At 41.7% G+C, this 20502-nt stretch overlaps 1 protein-coding gene across 6 annotated transcripts in view; it reads right to left on the bottom strand.

Annotated features, from left to right (window-relative positions):
• LOC139754608 (uncharacterized) overlaps window positions 1-20502 on the bottom strand; it is a 385727-nt gene that overhangs the window by 94255 nt on the left and 270970 nt on the right. For all 6 annotated transcript variants that reach the window (XM_071672050.1, XM_071672055.1, XM_071672054.1 and 3 more), the window contains 3 exons: window positions 2062-2242; window positions 824-1889; window positions 584-661 (listed from right to left, as the gene is read on the bottom strand). In XM_071672050.1, coding sequence (XP_071528151.1) covers window positions 584-661; window positions 824-1889; window positions 2062-2242 — 1325 coding nt within the window. The remainder of the gene's footprint in view (window positions 1-583; window positions 662-823; window positions 1890-2061; window positions 2243-20502) is intronic.

The following is a 20502-nucleotide window of genomic DNA, read 5'->3' as shown; positions in this document are numbered from 1 at the left end:
AATGGAGGTCATATTGAGTACAATATAACGTTCAATAGAGAACAGTTAGAAAAATGATGTATATGAACAAAATGAAAACAAACAGATCTTGGGAGAAAAAATAATGAGAAAGGAAGAGATAGAAAGAAAATTGATGCAGTACAGACAGTTAGAAAAATGATGTATATGAACAAAATGAAAACAAACAGATCTTGGGAGAAAAAATAATGAGAAAGGAAGAGATAGAAAGTAAATTGATGCAGTACAGACTTGTGTGTAAGTGGCAAGAATATGTAAGAAAATCTCGGAAAAATGCTAGTGAGGATGAAGTCTGTATGAGGTAAAGCTAGTACTCTACAAAACTGGGTGGAAATGATGGTGAATGAGATGCTGATATTGGCACACTAATACTAGGGTAAAGAAAGAGAAAAATAAATGTAGGAAAGAGGAAGACATTACAAAAGAGGAACACTATATCTACACCAAAAACTATCATCCATTTAAATAGCCTATACATAGCTGATCCACATTATGACAAATCTCTTGACTATGTATTTTCTTCAGTCCACAGAAGCTACAAAAGCTGTTTATGTCTCCACTTTACCTTGATTGGTGTTTTCTAAGGAGGGGAAGGATTCATCACTAGCTGATGTCTCTGGTGGATATGGCCACCCAAGATAACCTGAAAAGGTGTTAATACAATAATAAAGCCATCTGCAGCAAAATTTTGGGAAAAATCTTATCATCAAAGACTGGGAAGAGTTTAACAATAATTCAATTTACTGGTGATATTCAATCAATTAAACAATGACTTGATATCTTGCATGAAGACTTTAACACTTACTTGGTGTATGTGGAGCATCATCTGGCAGCAGACGTGATGTTGATGGTCCAGGGGTATCAGGATGGTCATGAGATATTCGATCAATTATGCTTTTGTCATCACAGTCATCATCTGATTGGTGGTTGGCATCACTGCTATTTTCATCAGGACGACCTCCTACTGAAAGAGGTTTACTGGGGCTTGAGGAGCCATGATCATGATCACTATGGGGCCTTGTTACACTTGGTGATGACCGGGGAATATCTATTCGACATTCCCCTCGTGATGACCCTATAATGTTTTCAGGAGAAGGACTACTTGCTCGTAGTGTTTCTTTCATTTCTCTTTCTCGCTCTCGTTCTCGTTCTCGCTCCCGTTCTCGTTCACGCTCCCGGAGTAGTTCTTGTTCACGTTCTCGTTCACGTTCCCTCTCAAGTTCTCTCTCACGTTCCTTCTGCTGTTGATGTTGCTCACGATGAGCAGGATGATGAGACGTTATAGGAGTAATAGTTGCTGGTATGCGGGGCAAGTGAATGCTGTCTCCTGGTGAACCAGATGATCGACCATCACTGTCTCCACTGTCACAAGTCTCGCCAGATTTTTGACGCATTTTTTTTCTGCGTTTGGCATGAGGAGAACCCCCATCCTCTCGTGGACAGGGGTCCATCACTGTTGTGGTGGCCAAATTGGGTAACTTAATGGGAGCAACCAGATTTGATGAAGCCAAGCTGAGTGCAGGTGGCATCGTCAAGACAGTCGATAACACAGAAGGAACTGAGACTGGAGGAACAGGGAAGGCATCTAAACCTGATCGACATCCTTTTGTATCTGGGTGAGAGCTCTCAGATTTGAGCCGATCATGGCTGGTAGAGTGTGTAGTATTTGAATCTGCTTCAGTCTTATTGCTGCCATCAGCCAAACCTTTAATCTTAAGTGACTCTGCCGTCTTTATCAATGGCCCTAGTTGATCCTGAGAGACATTGACTTCTCCCCGATACATATAGTCCAGCAAGGCTTTAAGCTCAACATGTTTCACATCTTTTAATATCACAATGGGGTGCTTATCTGTAGTTTGAGCAAACAGTGTCTGAAACAAGATAACGGCCATAAATAGTAAAGAGTGCTCACCAATATAATTAAAAAGAAGTAAAGCATGAAATATAAACACATTCATCATTTGTTTCATATATACGAAGTATCCACGTTATCCAGTTAAAATAAAACCCAAATGGGAAGGGCAAAACACTGAAACTAGTTACCTGGAAGTAAGGAGAACATGCTGATAGAACAACTTTGTGTGCTTTCAGCAGGTGGCCTTCAGCAAAGAGTGTGACATCCACAAGGGACTCACTAGCCAACAAATTGTCGAATACAGCTACCAATGTTGACCCATGGTTATTCCACCGCAGACAAAACTGCTGCTGATCCACCATCTTGCCACTGAAAACAAAAGATAATTTCTGAATGATCAAAAATGTTTTCAGTTAGATAAATACAGATTACAAAATCCACAAGTATTGTACAGTATAATACAAAAAGGTATATATATATATATATATATATATATATATATATATATATATATATATATATATATATATAACGTAACGTAACGTAAGGGTAAGAGAGATGTGTGGAAATAAAAAGAGCGTGGTTGAGAGAGCAGAAGAGGGTGTTTTGAAATGGTTTGGGCACATGGAGAGAATGAGTGAGGAAAGATTGACCAAGAGGATATATGTGTCGGAGGTGGAGGGAACGAGGAGAAGAGGGAGACCAAATTGGAGGTGGAAAGATGGATTGAAAAAGATTTTGTGTGATCGGGGCCTGAACATGCAGGAGGGTGAAAGGAGGGCAAGGAATAGAGTGAATTGGAGCGATGTGGTATACAGGGTTTGACGTGCTGTCAGTGGATTGAATCAAGGCATGTGAAGCGTCTGGGGTAAACCATGGAAAGCTGTGTAGGTATGTATATTTGCGTGTGTGGACGTGTGTATGTACATGTGTATGGGGGGGGGTTGGGCCATTTCTTTCGTCTGTTTCCTTGCGCTACCTCGCAAACGCGGGAGACAGCGACAAAGTATTAAAAAAAAAAAAAAAAAAAATATATATATATATATATATATATATATATATATATATATATATATATATATATATATATATATATATATATCCCTGGGGATAGGGGAGAAAGAATACTTCCCACGTATTCCCTGCGTGTCGTAGAAGGCGACTAAAAGGGAAGGGAGCGGGGGGCTGGAAATCCTCCCCTCTCGTTTTTTTTTTTTTTTTTTTTTTTTCCAAAAGAAGGAACAGAGAAGAGGTCCAGGTGAGGATATTCCCTCAAAGGCCCAGTCCTCTGTTCTTAACACTACCTCGCTATCGCGGGAAATAGCGAATAGTATGAAAAAAAAGAAATAAAAAATATATATATATATATATATATATATATATATATATATATATATATAGAGAGAGAGAGAGAGAGAGAGATGTGTGGAAATAAAAAGAGCATGGTTGAGAGAGCAGAAGAGGGTGTGTTGAAATGGTTCGGGCACATGGAGAGAATGAGTGAGGAAAGATTGACCAAGAGAATATATGTGTCGGAGGTGGAGGGAACGAGGAGAAGAGGGAGACCAAATTGGAGGTGGAAAGATGGAGTGAAAAAGATTTTGTGTGATCGGGGCCTGAACATGCAGGAGGGTGAAAGGAGGGCAAAGAGTAGAGTGAATTGGAGCGATGTGGTATACTGGGGTTGACGTGCTGTCAGTGGATTGAATCAAGGCATGTGTATGGGGGTGGGTTGGGCCATTTCTTTCGTCTGTTTCCTTGCGCTACCTCGCAAACGCGGGAGACAGCGACAAAGCAATATATATATATATATATATATATATATATATATATATATATATATATATATATATATATATTTTCTTTTCTTTCTTTTAAACTATTCGCCATTTCCCGCGTTAGCGAGGTAGCGTTAAGAACAGAGGACTGGGCCTTTTTTGGAATATCCTCACCTGGCCCCCTCTGTTCCTTCTTTTGGAAAATTAAAAAAAAACAAGAGGGGAGGATTTCCAGCCCCCCGCTTCCTCCCCTTTTAGTCACCTTCTACGACACGCAGGGAATACGTGGGAAGTATTCTTAATCCCCTATCCCCAGGGATATAATGTTGGAGCTTTGTATGTTCTATGAAGGTGCGCATTCATATACACTTTATTCGTATATATATATATATATATATATATATATATATATATAGAGAGAGAGAGAGAGAGAGAGAGAGAGAGAGAGAGAGAGAGAGAGAGAGAGAGAGAGAGAGAGAGAGAGAGAATCAACTGTAGTGTATGAGGATGGAGTTTTATGATTGTTTGGTTCCATCAATGGAACATTCTCTATCATACAACTTCTTGAATCTAAGTATGTTGTCTTCATTAACCATGTTCTCAGTCATTTGGCTCAATTAATCCACCACTTTTGTATTATAAAAGTACTTCTTAGATTTTTTTTACATGTTTCTTCTTTCCTTCATGTTATGTCCCTGATGGCTCTATCACAACCTCTCTCAAAGAACTGATCACTGTCCCAATACTGAACTGTTTTAAAAACTTAAAAGGTTGTGATCAGGTTACCCTTCACTCTTTTCCCTTCTATGGTGGGAAAATTTAGATCATTTAGCCTTTCCCTGTAGCCTGGCTATCTAAATTCTGGTACCATCTTTGTTGCTCTCCTCTAGAATGTCTCTATTAACTTTATGTGCTCCTTTACATGTGGTGACCAAACTTGAGAAGCACATTCTAGTTTTGGCCTTATGTAGGATATGAACAACTTGCTATACATTTCTTTATGCATATACCTAAAAGCTATTCTGATATTTGCTAGAAAACAACACATCTCCATTACTATTCTCCTAATGTGAGAATGTGAGACTCTAATGACAGGCTAAGGATAATGTTAACACTGAAATACTTTTCACACACAGAGTCCTTCTGCTTGTTTCCTATGACATAATAAACATACTGAGGCCTTTCACTTTGTACCATTCTCATTATTTCATTTGCTTGGTTTGAATTTCTTCAGCTATGTATCAGACCAACTTGGAGCTGTTTAGGTCCTTTTGTAAGCAAATGTTATCCTCCTAGCTTTTCACTTCCCTAATAACTTGCGCACCATCTGCAAAGATATTTAGGTAGGACTTCATTTCTTGAAAGCAAGTCATTCATACAGATTAAGAAGAGTAATGGTCCAAAACATAGCACTTTGGCACTCTAATGGTGACTTACAACCTTCTGAAGAAGGCTCCTCTGACAAAAGTCCTTTTTTTCCTTCCATTACGATAATCTTCAATTAATTGTAGGAGTCTTCCCGTTATTTCTGACTGGTATTCCAGCTTCTCAATCAGCCCCCATGAAAACAATCTTACCAGCCTTCCCTCTTGTCTAGGACAATGCTCACACTCTCACAAAAATCTACAAGGAATGTTGCACATGACCTCCTTTACCTAAAACTGTTGTTTCTCACTTAGGTATTTTCTCCTTATTATAAAGCCATCCATTTGCTTTCTGGTTAACTATTCCTGAACCTTACAGATCACACTCATCAAGGAAACTGTATTAAAGTACAGAGCCTCTTCCTGGTCTCCTTTCTTAAAGATGGGCATGACATTTGCCATATTCTACTCCCTGAGCATTTTACTTTTTTTTATGTAATGCCCAAATACCTCTCTCTTCTCTCTCACTAGCAACTTCACTTTGTCATCCCATCACCTTCTTTCACTTACACATCTCCCATCTTGTGCATGCTACATGCTTCTCTTGCACATGCCAGCACTGCTTTCCTAAGTACCTCCCATTTCTTACCCACTCTCCTAGCACTTTTTAGTCAACTTTTTGTTATTCTGCATTCAATCTCTTCTGGTATTTCTTCACAAAAGGCTCTTTTCCAAGTTCACTTACTTTCACCACTCTTTTCTCACCCATAACATTCCCTATTTTCCAGAACCTCTACAAATATTCACCCTTGCCTCCACATATTATTGATCAAACATCCCACCAACTGCCCCTCTCAGTGCTTTAACATCCAAACATCAGGCTTTTCATGCCTGTCAATAATCATGTAATCCAATAATGACCAGTGACCATCTTTCCTACTCACATATGTATACTTGTGTATGTCTCTTTTAAAACCAGGTATTCCCAATCACCAGCCCTTTTTTAGAACAACTCCACATCGTTTCCATTCATTTTACTGATTACTCCATGCCCCAAATTATACCTTCACCTAACACATTACTCACCTTTGCATTTAAAATCACTCATCACTAATACCTGGTCTCTTGCATCAAAACTGCTGACACACTCCCACAGCTGCTCCCTGAACACTTACCTCTCTTGATCTTTTTTCTCATGTTCAGGTGCATAAGCACTAATAATCACCCATCTCTCGTAATCCACTTCCATTTTCACCTGCATCAGTCTGGAACTCCTTACACTCTTTCACACTACCACAACTGCTTCTGCAGTAGTGCTACTCCTTCCTTAGCTTTTGCCCTCAAAACAACCCCTGACTTTACTCCTGAGATATTTCCATACCATTCCTTTCCTTTACACTTAAGTTTTGTTTCACTACGACAGAAAGCATCCATGTTTCTTTCCTCAAACAAACTATGCATCTCTCTAGCTATCTGTATCTCTGATGCCCGATCTCTACAAAAACTCCCTCAATGGGGTGGCCATGGCAAAAGGTCTCCATAACTGGTGAATTCCAGTGCTGCTTTTTAACCATTAGTGCTTCACCCTTAACAGGTCACTGGCAGACGGCAACTGTAGCACAGTATTTCTAAAGGTTCTTACCTAATGTTCCTACTGAAAACACAGGCCCTCACCTAATGTTCCTACTGACTACTTCTACGTAATGTTCCTGCCTAATGCTCTAACCTACTATTCTACTAATGTTCCTACCTAACACTTCCTAACATCTCTGTCTAATGCTCCCGCATAATATTCCTACCTACGGCATCAATCGAATACTCTTACAATTTTGCCAAATGCCAGGGCTAGCACAGAGAGCTCACCGGATGAAAATCTAGTTACGAAGACTGAGCAGAGTGAGTTGAGTGTTGAGCGTTATGTGTGAGAAGGAGAGATTATATGAGTGTGGACAGGATGCTTGCAATCCAGACAATCCATCTCTCCTTCCTCCTCATTTGGGTTACATCCATAGATATTGCGAAACCCCAGCCTGAGCCATCATATAAAGATTTGTAGAGGTTTTCAGAAAAGAAGAGAGAATGTTGGGGTGAAGTGTGTGGTGAGAGTAAGTGAGCTTGGGAAGGAGACTCGTGTGAGGAAGTACCAGGAGAGATTGAGTGCAGAAGGGAAAAAGAAGAGAGCAAAGGATATAAGGGGAGTGGGGTAGGAATGGGATGTAGTTAGGGAAGCAGTGATGGCTTGCGCAAAAGGTGCCTGTGGCATGAGAAAGGTGGAAAGTGGGCAGATTAGAAAGGGTAGTGAGTGGTGGGATGAAGAAGTAAGATTGTTAGTGAAAGAGAAGAGAGAGGCATTTGGACAATCTTTTGCAAGGAGATAGTGCAAATGACCGGGATATGTACAAAAGAAAGAGGCAGGAGGTCAAGAGAAAGGTGCAAGAGATGAAAAAGAGGGCAAATGAAAGTTAGGGTGAAATAGTATTGTTAAATTTTAGGGAGAATAAAAAGATGTTTAGGAGGTAAATAAAGTATGTAAGACAAGAGAACAAGACAGCGGGTTTGTATGGTATTGCAATGAAATTTATTAAAAAAAGGGGGTGACTATGTTGTTGACTGGTTGGTAAGGATATTTAATGTATGTATGGCTCATGGTGAAGTGCCTGAGGATTAGCGGAATGTATGCATAGTGCCACTATACAAAGGCAAAGGGGATAAAGGTGAGTGTTCAAATTACAGAGGTATAAGTTTGTTAGTATTTCTGGGATATTATATGAAAGGGTATTGATTGAGAGGGTTAAGGCATGTACAGAGCATCAGATTGGGGAAGAGCAGTGTGGTTTCAGAAGTGGTAGAGGATGTGTGGATCAGGTCTTTGCTTTGAAGAATGTATGTGAGAAATACTTAGAAAAATAAATGGATCTGTATGTAGCATTTATGAATCTGGAGAAGGCATATGATAGAGTTCATAGAGATGATTTGTGGAAGATATTAAGAGTATATGGTGTGGGAGATAAGTTGCTAGAAGCAGTGAAAAGTTTTTATGGAGGATGTAAGGCATGTGTACGAGTAAGAGCAGAGGAAAGTGAGTGGTTTTCAGTGAATGTCGGTCTGTGGCAGGGGTGCGTGATGTCTCCATGGTTGTTTAATTTGTCTATGGATGGGGTGGTTAGGGAGGTGAATGCAAGAGTTTTGGAGAGAGGGGCAAGTATGCAGTCTGTTGTGGATGAGAGGGCTTGGGAAGTGAGTCAGTTGTTGTTCGCTGATGATACAGCGCTGGTGGCAGATTCGGGTGAGAAACTGCAGAAGCTGGTGACTGAGTTTGGTAGTGTGTGAAAGAAGAAAGTTAAGAGTAAATGTGAATAAGAGCAAGGTTATTAGATTCAGCAGGGTTGAGGGACAAGTCAACTGGGAGGTAAGTTTGAATGGAGAAAAACTGGAGGAAGTGAAGTATTTTAGATTTCTGGGAGTGGATTTAGCAGCAGATGGAACCATGAAAGCAGAAGTGAGTCAAAGGGTGGGGGAGGGGACGAAGGTTCTGGGAGTGTTGAAGAATGTGTGGAAGGCGAGAACATTATCTTGTAGAGCAAAAATGGGTATATTTGAAGCAATAGTGGTTCCAACAAGGTTATATGGTTGCGAGGCGTAGGCTATAGATAAAGTTGTGCGTAGGAGGGTGGATGTGTTGGAAATGAAATGTTTGTGAACAATATGTGGTGTGAGGTGGTTTGATCGAGTAAGTAATGAAAGGATAAGAGAGATGTGTGGTAATAAAAAAAAGAGTGTAGTTGAGAGAGCAGAGTAGGGTGTATTGAAATGGTTTGGTCACATGGAGAGAATGAGTGAGGAAAGATTGACAAAGAGGATATATGGTTCAGAGGTGGGGGAAGTGGGAGACCAAATTGGAGGTGGAAGGATGGAGTGAAAAAGAATTTAAGTGATTAGGGCCTGAACATACAGGAGGGTGAAAGGCGTGCAAGGAATAGAGTGAATTGGAACGATGTGGCATACCAGGGTCAACGTGCTGTCAATTCATTGAACCAGGGCATGTGAATCATGGAAAGTTTTGTGGGGCCTGGATGTGGAAAGGGAGCTGTGGTTTTGGTGCATTACACATGACATCTAATTTCCTAGCGCTACCTCGCGCACGCATGGGAGGAAGGGGTGCCATTTCATGTGCGGTGGGGTGGCAACGAGAATGGAGGAAGGCAGCAGGTATGAATTTGCACATGTGTATATATGTATAAATCTGTGTATGTATAAGTATGTATGCGTTGAAATGTGTAGGTATGTATATGTGCGTGTGTGGGCGTGTATGTATATACATGTGTATGTGGGTGGGCTGAGCCATTCTTTTGTATGTTTCCTTGCGCTACCTCGCTAACACAGGAGACAGCGACTAAGTATGATATATATATATATATACATATATATATATATATATATATATATATATATATATATATATATATATATATATATATATATATATATATATATGAACACGAATAAAGTGCATATGAACGGCCATTCCTTGTCTGTTTTTTTGCGCTACCTCGCTAACGCAGGAGATGGCAGTTAAGTATTATATATATATATATATATATATATATATATATATATATATATATATATATATATATATATATACATATATTCTTTTCTTTTAAACTATCCGCCATTTCCCGCATTAGCGAGGTAGCGTTAAGAACAGAGGACTGGGCCCCTTTTGGAATATCCTCACCTGGCCCCACTCTGTTCCTTCTTTTGGAAAATTAAAAAAAAAACGAGAGGGGAGGATTTCCAGTTTTTATCAAGGATGTAAGGCATGTGTACGTGTAGGAAGAGAGGAAAGTGATTGGTTCTCAGTGAATGTAGGTTTGCTGCAGGGGTGTGTGATGTCTCATGATTGTTTAATTTGTTTATGGATGGGGTTGTTAGGAAGGTGAATGCAAGAGTTTTGGAAAGAGAAGCAAGTATGCAGTCTGTTGGGGATGAGAGAGCTTGGGAAGTGAGTCAGTTGTTGTTCGCTGATGATACAGCGCTGGAGGCTGATTCATGTGAGAAACTGCAGAAGCTGGTGACTGAGTTTGGTAAAGTGTGTGAAAGAAGAAAGTTAAGAGTAAATGTGAATAAGAGCAAGGTTATTAGGTACAGTAGGGTTGAGGGTCAAGTCAATTGGGAGGCAAGTTTGAATGGAGAAAAACTGGAGGAAGTAAAGTGTTTTAGATATCTGGGAGTGGATCTGGCAGCGGATGGAACCATGGAAGCGGAAGTGAATCATAGGGTGGGGGAGGGGGCGAAAATCCTGGGAGCCTTGAAGAATGTTTGGAAGTCGAGAACATTATCTAGGAAAGCAAAAATGGGTATGTTTGAAGGAATAGTGGTTCCAACAATGTTGTATGGTTGCGAGGCGTGGGCTATGGATAGAGTTGTGCGCAGGAGGGTGGATGTGCTAGAAATGAAATGTTTGAGGACAATATGTGGTGTGAGGTGGTTTGATCGAGTAAGTAATGTAAGGGTAAGAGAGATGTGTGGAAATAAAAAGAGCGTGGTTGAGAGAGCAGAAGAGGGTGTTTTGAAATGGGTTGGGCACATGGAGAGAATGAGTGAGGAAAGATTGACCAAGAGGATATATGTGTCGGAGGTGGAGGGAACGAGGAGAAGTGGGAGACCAAATTGGAGGCGGAAAGATGGAGTGAAAAAGATTTTGTGTGATCAGGGCCTGAACATGCATGAGGGTGAAAGGAGGGCAAGGAATAGAGTAAATTGGATCGATGTGGTATACCAGGGTTGACGTGCTGTCAGTGGATTGAATCAGGGCATGTGAAGCGTCTGGGGTAAACCATGGTTAAGTTGTGTGGGGCCTGGATGTGGAAAGGGAGCTGTGATTTCGGGCATTATTGCATGACAGCTAGAGACTGAGTGTGAACGAATGGGGCCTTTGTTGTCTTTTCCTAGTGCTTCTTCGAACACATGAGGGGGAAGGGGGATGGTATTCCATGTGTGGCGAGATGGCGATGGGAATGAATAATGGCAGACAGTGTGAATTGTGTGCATGGGTATATATGTATGTGTCTGTGTGTGTATATATATGTGTACATTGAGATGTATAGGTATGTATATTTGTGTGTGTGGACGTGTATGTATATACATTGTGTATGGGGGTGGGTTGGGCCATTTCTTTCGTCTGTTTCCTTGCGCTACCTCGCAAACGCGGGAGACAGCGACAAAGCAAAATAATACATATATATATATATATATATATATATATATATATATATATATATATATATATATATATATATATATATATAGCATAAGTCTGTGTGTTTGTTTTCCCGTTATAAAATCACACCTAAGCCACTGGGCCATTGTCAACAAAATTTTGGGGCATGATAGTTCTGAAGAGCGGACATGCTAACTGGGGGTCTACAACCCCTTTCATCCTCCATCTTACATTTAGGGATTGGTGTAATATATGGCCGTATGAACTGTAGGCGAAACCTGGGTTGACAACACCAGAGAGTTATTTCAGTACCTGTGCCTAAGAGATTACCAGGAAAAAAAAGGCCTTGCAATGACCAGAGAGGATTTGGGTAAAGAACTTAAGAGGAAATGTTCAGAGCTAAAGGAAGACTTTTATCAATGGCCTTAGCAGGCCCTATAATCTCTCTCTCTCTCTCTCTCTCTCTCTCTCTCTCTCTCTCTCTCTCTCTCTCTCTCTCTCTCTACACACATATATTTTATTATACTTTGTCGCTGTCTCCCGTGTTAGCGAGGTAGCGCAAGGAAACAGACGAAAGAATGGCTCAACCCACCCAAATAAACATGTACATACATACGCGTCCACATACATACCTATACATTTCAGCTTATACATGCACAGACATATAAATATATACACACATGTACATATTCATACTTGCTGCCCTCATATATATATATATATATATATATATATATATATATATATATATATATATATATATATATATATATATATATATATATATATATTTATATTTATTTTGCTTTGTCGCTGTCTCCCGCGTTTGCGAGGTAGCGCAAGGAAACAGACGAAAGAAATGGCCCAACCCACCCCCATACACATGTATATACACACACGTCCACACACGCAAATATACATACCTATACATCTCAATGTACACATATATATACACACACAGACACATACATATATACCCATGCACAATGTACACATATATATATACACACACAGACACATACATATATACCCATGCACACAATTCACACTGTCTGCCTTTATTCATTCCCATCGCCACCTCGCCACACATGGAATACCATCCCCCTCCCCCCTCATGTGTGCGGGGTAGCGCTAGGAAAAGACAACAAAGGCCTCATTCGTTCACACTCAGTCTCTAGCTGTCATGCAATAAAGCCCGAAACCACAGCTCCCTTTCCACTTCCAGGCCCCACACAGCTTTCCATGGTTTACCCCAGACGCTTCACATGCCCTGATTCAATCACTGACAGCACGTCAACCCCGGTATACCACATCGATACAATTCACTCTATTCCTTGCCCGCCTTTCACCCTCCTGCATGTTCAGGCCCCGATCACTCAATATCTTTTTCACTCCATCTTTCCACCTCCAATTTGGTCTCCCACTTCTCTTTCCCTCCACCTCCGACACATATATCCTCTTGGTCAATCTTTCCTCACTCATTCTCTCCATGTGCCCAAACCATTTCAAAACAACCTCTTCTGCTCTCTCAACCATGCTCTTTTTATTTCCACACATCTCTCTTGCCCTTACATTACTTACTCGATCAAACCACCTCACACCACACATTGTCCTCAAACATCTCATTTCCAGCACATCCATCCTCCTGCGCACAACTCTATCCATAGCCCACGCCTCGCAACCATACAAAATTGTTGGAACCACTATTCCTTCAAACATACCCATTTTTGCTTTCCGAGATAATGTTCTCGACTTCCAAACATTCTTCAAGGCTCCCAGGATTTTCGCCCCCTCCCCCACCCTATGATTCACTTCCGCTTCCATGGTTCCATCCGCTGCCAGATCCACTCCCAGATATCTAAAACACTTTACTTCCTCCAGTTTTTCTCCATTCAAACTTACCTCCCAATTGACTTGACCCTCAACCCTACTGTACCTAATAACCTTGCTCTTATTCACATTTACTCTTAACTTTCTTCTTTCACATACTTTACCAAAGTCAGTCACCAGCTTCTGCAGTTTCTCACATGAATCAGCCACCAGCGCTGTATCATCAGCGAACAACAACTGACTCACTTCCCAAGCTCTCTCATCCACAACAGACTTCATTCTTGCCCCTCTTTCTGAAACTCTTGCATTCACCTCCCTAACAACCCCATCCATAAACAAATTAAACAACCATGGAGACATCACACACCCCTGCCGCAAACCTACATTCACTGAGAACCAACCACTTTCCTCTCTTCCTACACGTACACATGCCTTACATCCTCGATAAAAACTTTTCACTGCTTCTAACAACTTGCCACCCACACCATATATTCTTAATACCTTCCACAGAGCATCTCTATCAACTCTATCATATGCCTTCTCCAGATCCATAAATGCTACATACAAATCCATTTGCTTTTCTAAGTATTTCTCACATACATTCTTCAAAGCAAACACCTGATCTACGCATCCTATACCACTTCTGAAACCACACTGCTCTTCCCCAATCTGGTGCTCTGTACATGCCTTCATCCTCTCAATCAATACCCTCCCATATAATTTCCCAGGAATACTCAACAAACTTATACCTCTGTAATTTGAGCACTCACTCTTATCCCCTTTGCCTTTGTACAATGGCACTATGCACGCATTCCGCCAATCCTCAGGCACCTCACCATGAGTCATACATACATTAAATAACCTTACCAACCAGTCAACAATACAGTCACCCCATTTTTTAATAAATTCCACTGCAATACCATCCAAACCTGCTGCCTTGCCGGCTTTCATCTTCCGCAAAGCTTTTACTACCTCTTCTCTGTTTACCAAATCATTTTCCCTAACCCTCTCACTTTGCACACCACCTCGACCAAGACACCCTACATCTGCCACTCTATCATCAAACACATTCAACAAACCTTCAAAATACTCACTCCATCTTCTCACATCACCACTACTTGTTATCACCTCCCTATTAGCGCACTTCACTGAAGTTCCCATTTGCTCCCTTGTCTTACGCACTTTATTTACCTCCTTCCAAAACATCTTTTTATTCTCCCTAAAATTTAATGATACTCTCTCACCCCAACTCTCATTTGCCCTCTTTTTCACCTCTTGCACCTTTCTCTTGACCTCCTGTCTCTTTCTTTTATACATCTCCCACTCAATTGCATTTTTTCCCTGCAAAAATCGTCCAAATGCCTCTCTCTTCTCTTTCACTAATAATCTTACTTCTTCATCCCACCACTCACTACCCTTTCTAATCAACCCACCTCCCACGCTTCTCATGCCACAAGCATCTATATATATATATATATATGTATATATATATATATATATATATGACAGCGCGCGAGGGGGGGAGGGTGTCATTTTAAGTGTGGCGGGGTGGCGACGAGAATGAATATAGGCAGCAAGTTTGAATTATGCACATGTGTATATATGTATATGTATACGTTGAAATGAATAGGTATGCATATGTGCGTGTGTGGATGTGTATGTATATACATGTGCATGTGGGTGGGTTGGGCCATTCTTTCGTCTGTTTCCTTGCGCTACCTCGCCAACGCGGGAGACACCGACAAAGTTTAAAATAAACAATATATATATATATATATATATATATATATATATATATATATATATATATATATATATTTTTTTTTTTTTTTTTTTGCTTTGTCGCTGTCTCCCGCGTTTGCGAGGTAGCGCAAGGAAACAGACGAAAGAAATGGCCCAACCCACCCCCATACACATGTATATACATACGTCCACACACGCAAATATACATACCTACACAGCTTTCCATGGTTTACCCCAGACGCTTCACATGCCTTGATTCAATCCACTGACAGCACGTCAACCCCGGTATACCACATCGCTCCAATTCACTCTATTCCTTGCCCTCCTTTCACCCTCCTGCATATTCAGGCCCCGATCACACAAAATCTTTTTCACTCCATCTTTCCACCTCCAATTTGGTCTCCCTCTTCTCCTCGTTCCCTCCACCTCCGACACATATATCCTCTTGGTCAATCTTTCCTCACTCATTCTCTCCATGTGACCAAACCATTTCAAAACACCCTCTTCTGCTCTCTCAACCACGCTCTTTTTATTACCACACATCTCTCTTACCCTTACGTTACTTACTCGATCAAACCACCTCACACCACACATTGTCCTCAAACATCTCATTTCCAGCACATCCATCCTCCTGCGCACAACTCTATCCATAGTCCACGCCTCGCAACCATACAACATTGTTGGAACCACTATTCCTTCAAACATACCCATTTTTGCTTTCCGAGATAATGTTCTCGACTTCCACACATTCTTCAAGGCTCCCAGAATTTTCGCCCCCTCCCCCACCCTATGATCCACTTCCGCTTCCATGTTTCCATCCGCTGCCAGATCCACTCCCAGATATCTAAAACACTTCACTTCCTCCAGTTTTTCTCCATTCAAACTCACCTCCCAATTGACTTGACCCTCAACCCTACTGTACCTAATAACCTTGCTCTTATTCACATTTACTCTTAACTTTCTTCTTTCACACACTTTACCAAACTCAGTCACCAGCTTCTGCAGTTTCTCACATGAATCAGCCACCAGCGCTGTATCATCAGCGAACAACAACTGACTCACTTCCCAAGCTCTCTCATCCCCAACACTTCATACTTGCCCCTCTTTCCAAAACTCTTGCATTCACCTCCCTAACAACCCCATCCATAAACAAATTAAACAACCATGGAGACATCACACACCCCTGCCGCAAACCTACATTCACTGAGAACCAATCACTTTCCTCTCTTCCTACACGTACACATGCCTTACATCCTCGATAAAAACTTTTCACTGCTTCTAACAACTTGCCTCCCACACCATATATTCTTAATACCTTCCACAGAGCATCTCTATCAACTCTATCATATGCCTTCTCCAGATCCATAAATGCTACATACAAATCTATTTGCTTTTCTAAGTGTTTCTCACATACATTCTTCAAAGCAAACACCTGATCCACACATCCTCTACCACTTCTGAAACCACACTGCTCTTCCCCAATCTGATGCTCTGTACATGCCTTCACCCTCTCAATCAATACCCTCCCATATAATTTGCCAGGAATACTCAACAAACTTATACCTCTGTAATTTGAGCACTCACTCTTATCCCCTTTGCCTTTGTACAATGGCACTATGCACGCATTCCGCCAATCCTCAGGCACCTCACCATGAGTCATACATACATTACATAACCTTACCAACCAGTCAACAATACAGTCACCCCCTTTTTTAATAAATTCCACTGCAATACCATCCAAACCTGCTGCCTTGCCGGCTTTCATCTTCCGCAAAGCTTTTACTACCTCTTCTCTGTTTATCAAATCATTTTCCCTAACCCTCGCACTTTGCAGAGAGAGAGAGAGAGAGAGAGAGAGAGAGAGAGAGAGAGAGAGAGAGAGAGAGAGAGAGAGAGAGAGAGAGAGAGAGACAAAAGTCTGCCTGCCTGCCCAATATCTAACTTCTCCTAGGTCAGTGGGTCCTAACCAAAATGGCCCTGCGACCCAAAAAAAAAAGTAGTTAGAGAATGGACTATCAGACACTGATCTTTGTGCTCTACACATATAGGTCATAAAGAAGGCCTGTGTTTCCAGTTTCATGAGCAGCAGTGACATACTTTTACAGGTTGTCACCAGTTTCTCGACATGCAAAACCCAGGTCTTCCTAGGTTCGCCTCCAGGTCCTGGTTTCTTACCCAGGTCTCCTTTGGGCATATTTTGATCGCTATGTACCCAAAGCAAATATGGCTAAATATTACCTCCAACCCCACATAAATGACGGGGGTCAAAAGAGTCATGACCTCCAATACCACGATCACTGTTCCACACTATACAGACCGCGAAATTTTATCACTGTTCCACACTATACAAACCGCGAAATTTTATCACTGTTCCACACTATACAAACCGCGAAATTTTATCACTGTTCCACACTATACAAACCGCGAAATTTTTTCACTGTTCCACACTATACAGACCGCGAAATTTAGTTACGATTGGCCCAGTTGTTTGATAACATAAACTGATGGACAGACTCATGGAGTATTTAGTGGTCTTTAAATACCGAGATGAGAATTTGGACAAGCAGCATGCCAATGGGGGTTTAAAACCCCTTCATCCCACGTTGGTTTTATGTATACACGGAAAAGACGTTGGTTGATAATGTAGGATTCTTTTCAATACCCAGTGTAGCACTTACCAGGGGAGGCCCTTAGGAAGACCAGGGGAGGACCTTAGGAAGACCAGGGGAGGACCTTAGGAAGACCAGGGGAGGACCTTAAAAAGAATGGGAAACTTGAAAAGACCAGCGGGTACTATGGACAGGACCCCCCCCCCCCCCCCCCCCCCACAAGATCTGGCTTAGGCCTGGGAAGAATCTGAACAGGATCAGCTGAGTACCTTTCCTTAAGTTTGAAAACACAGGTCCTATGATTGGGTTGCCAATGGAGAGATCACACGTCCACTTTCTACCAATTTTCTGGGAGGGATGACAGTTTGCAACAAGGGGCGTGTTAATGGGGCTGGTTATCAGTTTTCACTCACCATTTTTTTTTTTTTTTTGGGGGGGGCAAATTAGCGTGTGTACTTTACGTGAATCGCGGATGTGTAATACTGTAACGCTGTAATACCATAAGGGTTTTTCAGCACCTGATGTAATGTTTCAAATGCACTTTTGGAGACCTAAGGAAGACCTGAGGACCTGCAGAAGGCTTATGGGGTAGGAAGGGGGTGGGGACTTGAGAAAGCCTTGGGAGGACCAGAGGACGACTTGGTGAAGACCTAGTTAAGGCCTGTGGTGGACCTGTTGAGAATGACGGAAAGTCTTTCCATTACCAGTCTTAGTACGAAAATTGGTCCTACAGCGTATTACACACACACACACACACACACACACACACACACACACACACACACACACACAAGGTCACTGGGCCAATCTTTAAAAAAAGTTGTGGAATGATAGTTAGGAAGCGTGGCATGTTTGGGGCTGAGGAATCACAAACCTTTCTAGTCCCCATCTTCCAGGTACTTAGGGGTGGGGATAACTCATGACCTGAAAGTAGTTTCAGTGCAAAGGGAGTTGATGGGAGTTGGGCAGATTAGAAAGGGGCAGTGAGTGGTGGGATAAAGAAGTAAAGTTGCTTGTGAAAGAGAAGAGAGGCATTTGGGCAGTACTAATAGGGAAGGAGAGCAAACGACTGAGGGATAATAGAGGTGTCAGAAGGTTATGAGGAAGGTGCAGGGGTTGAAAAAGATGACAAATGAGAGATGGGATGACAGAGTATCAGTAAACCTTAGGGAGAATAAAAACAAATATTGGAGGGAAGTAGATAATGTGCAAAAGACAAAAGAACATATGGGAGCATCAGCAAAGGGGCAAAAGGGGAAGTGATAACAGGTACTGAAGTGAGGAGGATATGGAGAGAGTAGTTTAAAGAAATGTTAAATGTGTTTGTCGATACAGTGGTAGATATAAGGTGTTTGGGTTGAAGTGGTATGCGAAACAAAAGAATCGTGGAGAGGGGTTAGGTGAAGAGAGAAGAGGTGGAGAAACCCTGCGTAAGATGAAATAAGGCAAGGCGGGAGGAGTGGATGGTGTTGCAGTTGAATCTATCAAGAAAGTGGGTGACTGCGTTGCTGATTGGTTGGCGAGAATTTCCAATGTATGTGTAGATCATAGTGAGGTGCCCAAGGATTGCTGGAATGCACGTATAATGCCATTTATAAAGGCAAGGGGAATAAAGGTTTGCGTTTAAAGTACAGAGGGATAAGTTTGCTGAGTATACCTAGTAAGTTGTATGGGAGGGAAATGGTGGAGGGGAATATGGATTGTACAGAGCATCAGAAAGGGAGGGAGCAGTGGTTTCAGAAGTGGCAGAGGATGTGTGGATCAGGTGTTTGCTTTCAAGAATGTGTGAGAAATACTTAGAAAAACAGATGGATTCGTATGTGGCATTTATGGATCTGGAGAAGGCATATGGTAGGACTGATAGGGATGCTTTGTGGAAGATCTTCAGAGTATATCGTGTGGGAGGAAAGCTGCAAGGAGTAGTGAGAAGTTTTTGTCAAGGGTGTAAGGCTTGTGTAAGAATAGGAAAAGAGGAGAGTCAGTCGTTCAAAAGTGAAGGTTGGCCTGCGGCAAAAGTGTGAGATGTCACCATGGTTGTTTGTTTATGGATGGGGTGGTTAAGGAGGTAAATGCCAGAGTTTTGGAGAGAAGGGCGAAAATGCAGTCTGTGGGGGATGAAAGGGCCTGGGAAGCGAGTTGTTTGCTGATGATACAGCAGTGCTTGCAGTTTCGAGAGAGTAATTGCATAAGTTTGTGACTGAGTTTGGAAGAGTGTGTGAAAGGAGAAAGTTGAGAGTGACTGTGAATAAAAGCAAGGATATTAGCTTTAGCTGGGTGGCGGGACAGGTTAGTTGGAGTGTGAGTGTGAATGGAGAAGAATTGGAGGAAGTGAAGTGTTTCCGATACCAGGGAGTGGAAATGGCAGTGAATGGAACCATGAAAGTGGAAGTGTCATATGTTGGGGGAGGGGACGATGGTTCTGGGGTCGCTGATGAATGTGTAAAAAGACAGGACATTATCTATGAGGGCAAAATGAGTATGTCTGAAGTTAGAGTAGTTCCAACAACATGATATAGATGCAAGGCATGGTATATAGATAAGGCTGAGCGGAGGAGGGTTAATGTGTAGGAAATGAGATGCTTGAGGACAATATGTGGTGTGAGCTGGTTTGATCGAGTAAGTTATGAAAGGGTAAAAGAGTAGAGGGGTAATAAAAAAAAAGAAAAAGGGTACGGTTGAGAAAGAAATACAGGGTATGCTGAAATGGTTTGGACATCTAGTGAGAATGAGTGAGGCAAAGTTGACAACGAGGATATATGTGTCAGAGATGGAGGGAACAAGAGAATGGGGAAACCAAAATGGAGATGGATGGATGTAATTAAAAATATTTTGAGTGATTAGGGCTTGAACATGCAGGAAGGTGAAAGGCGTGCATGGGACTGAGTGAACTGAAACAATATGGTATACTAGGGTTGACGTGCTGTCGGTGGACTGAACTGTGACATGCATCCTGGGTAAACCAGGGAAAGGTCTGTGGGGCCTGGTTGTGGACAGGGAGCTGTGGTTTCGGTGCATTATAAATGACAGCAATAGAATGTGTGTGAGCAGATGTTGCCTTTCTTCGAGTCTTCCCGAGAGGGTT

The sequence above is a fragment of the Panulirus ornatus genome, chromosome 17, assembly GCF_036320965.1.
Source record: "Panulirus ornatus isolate Po-2019 chromosome 17, ASM3632096v1, whole genome shotgun sequence".
Classification (NCBI taxonomy): domain Eukaryota; kingdom Metazoa; phylum Arthropoda; class Malacostraca; order Decapoda; family Palinuridae; genus Panulirus; species Panulirus ornatus.
The sequence above is the reverse complement of the archived record's forward strand: the minus strand, read 5'-3'. Positions and strand labels throughout refer to the sequence as shown.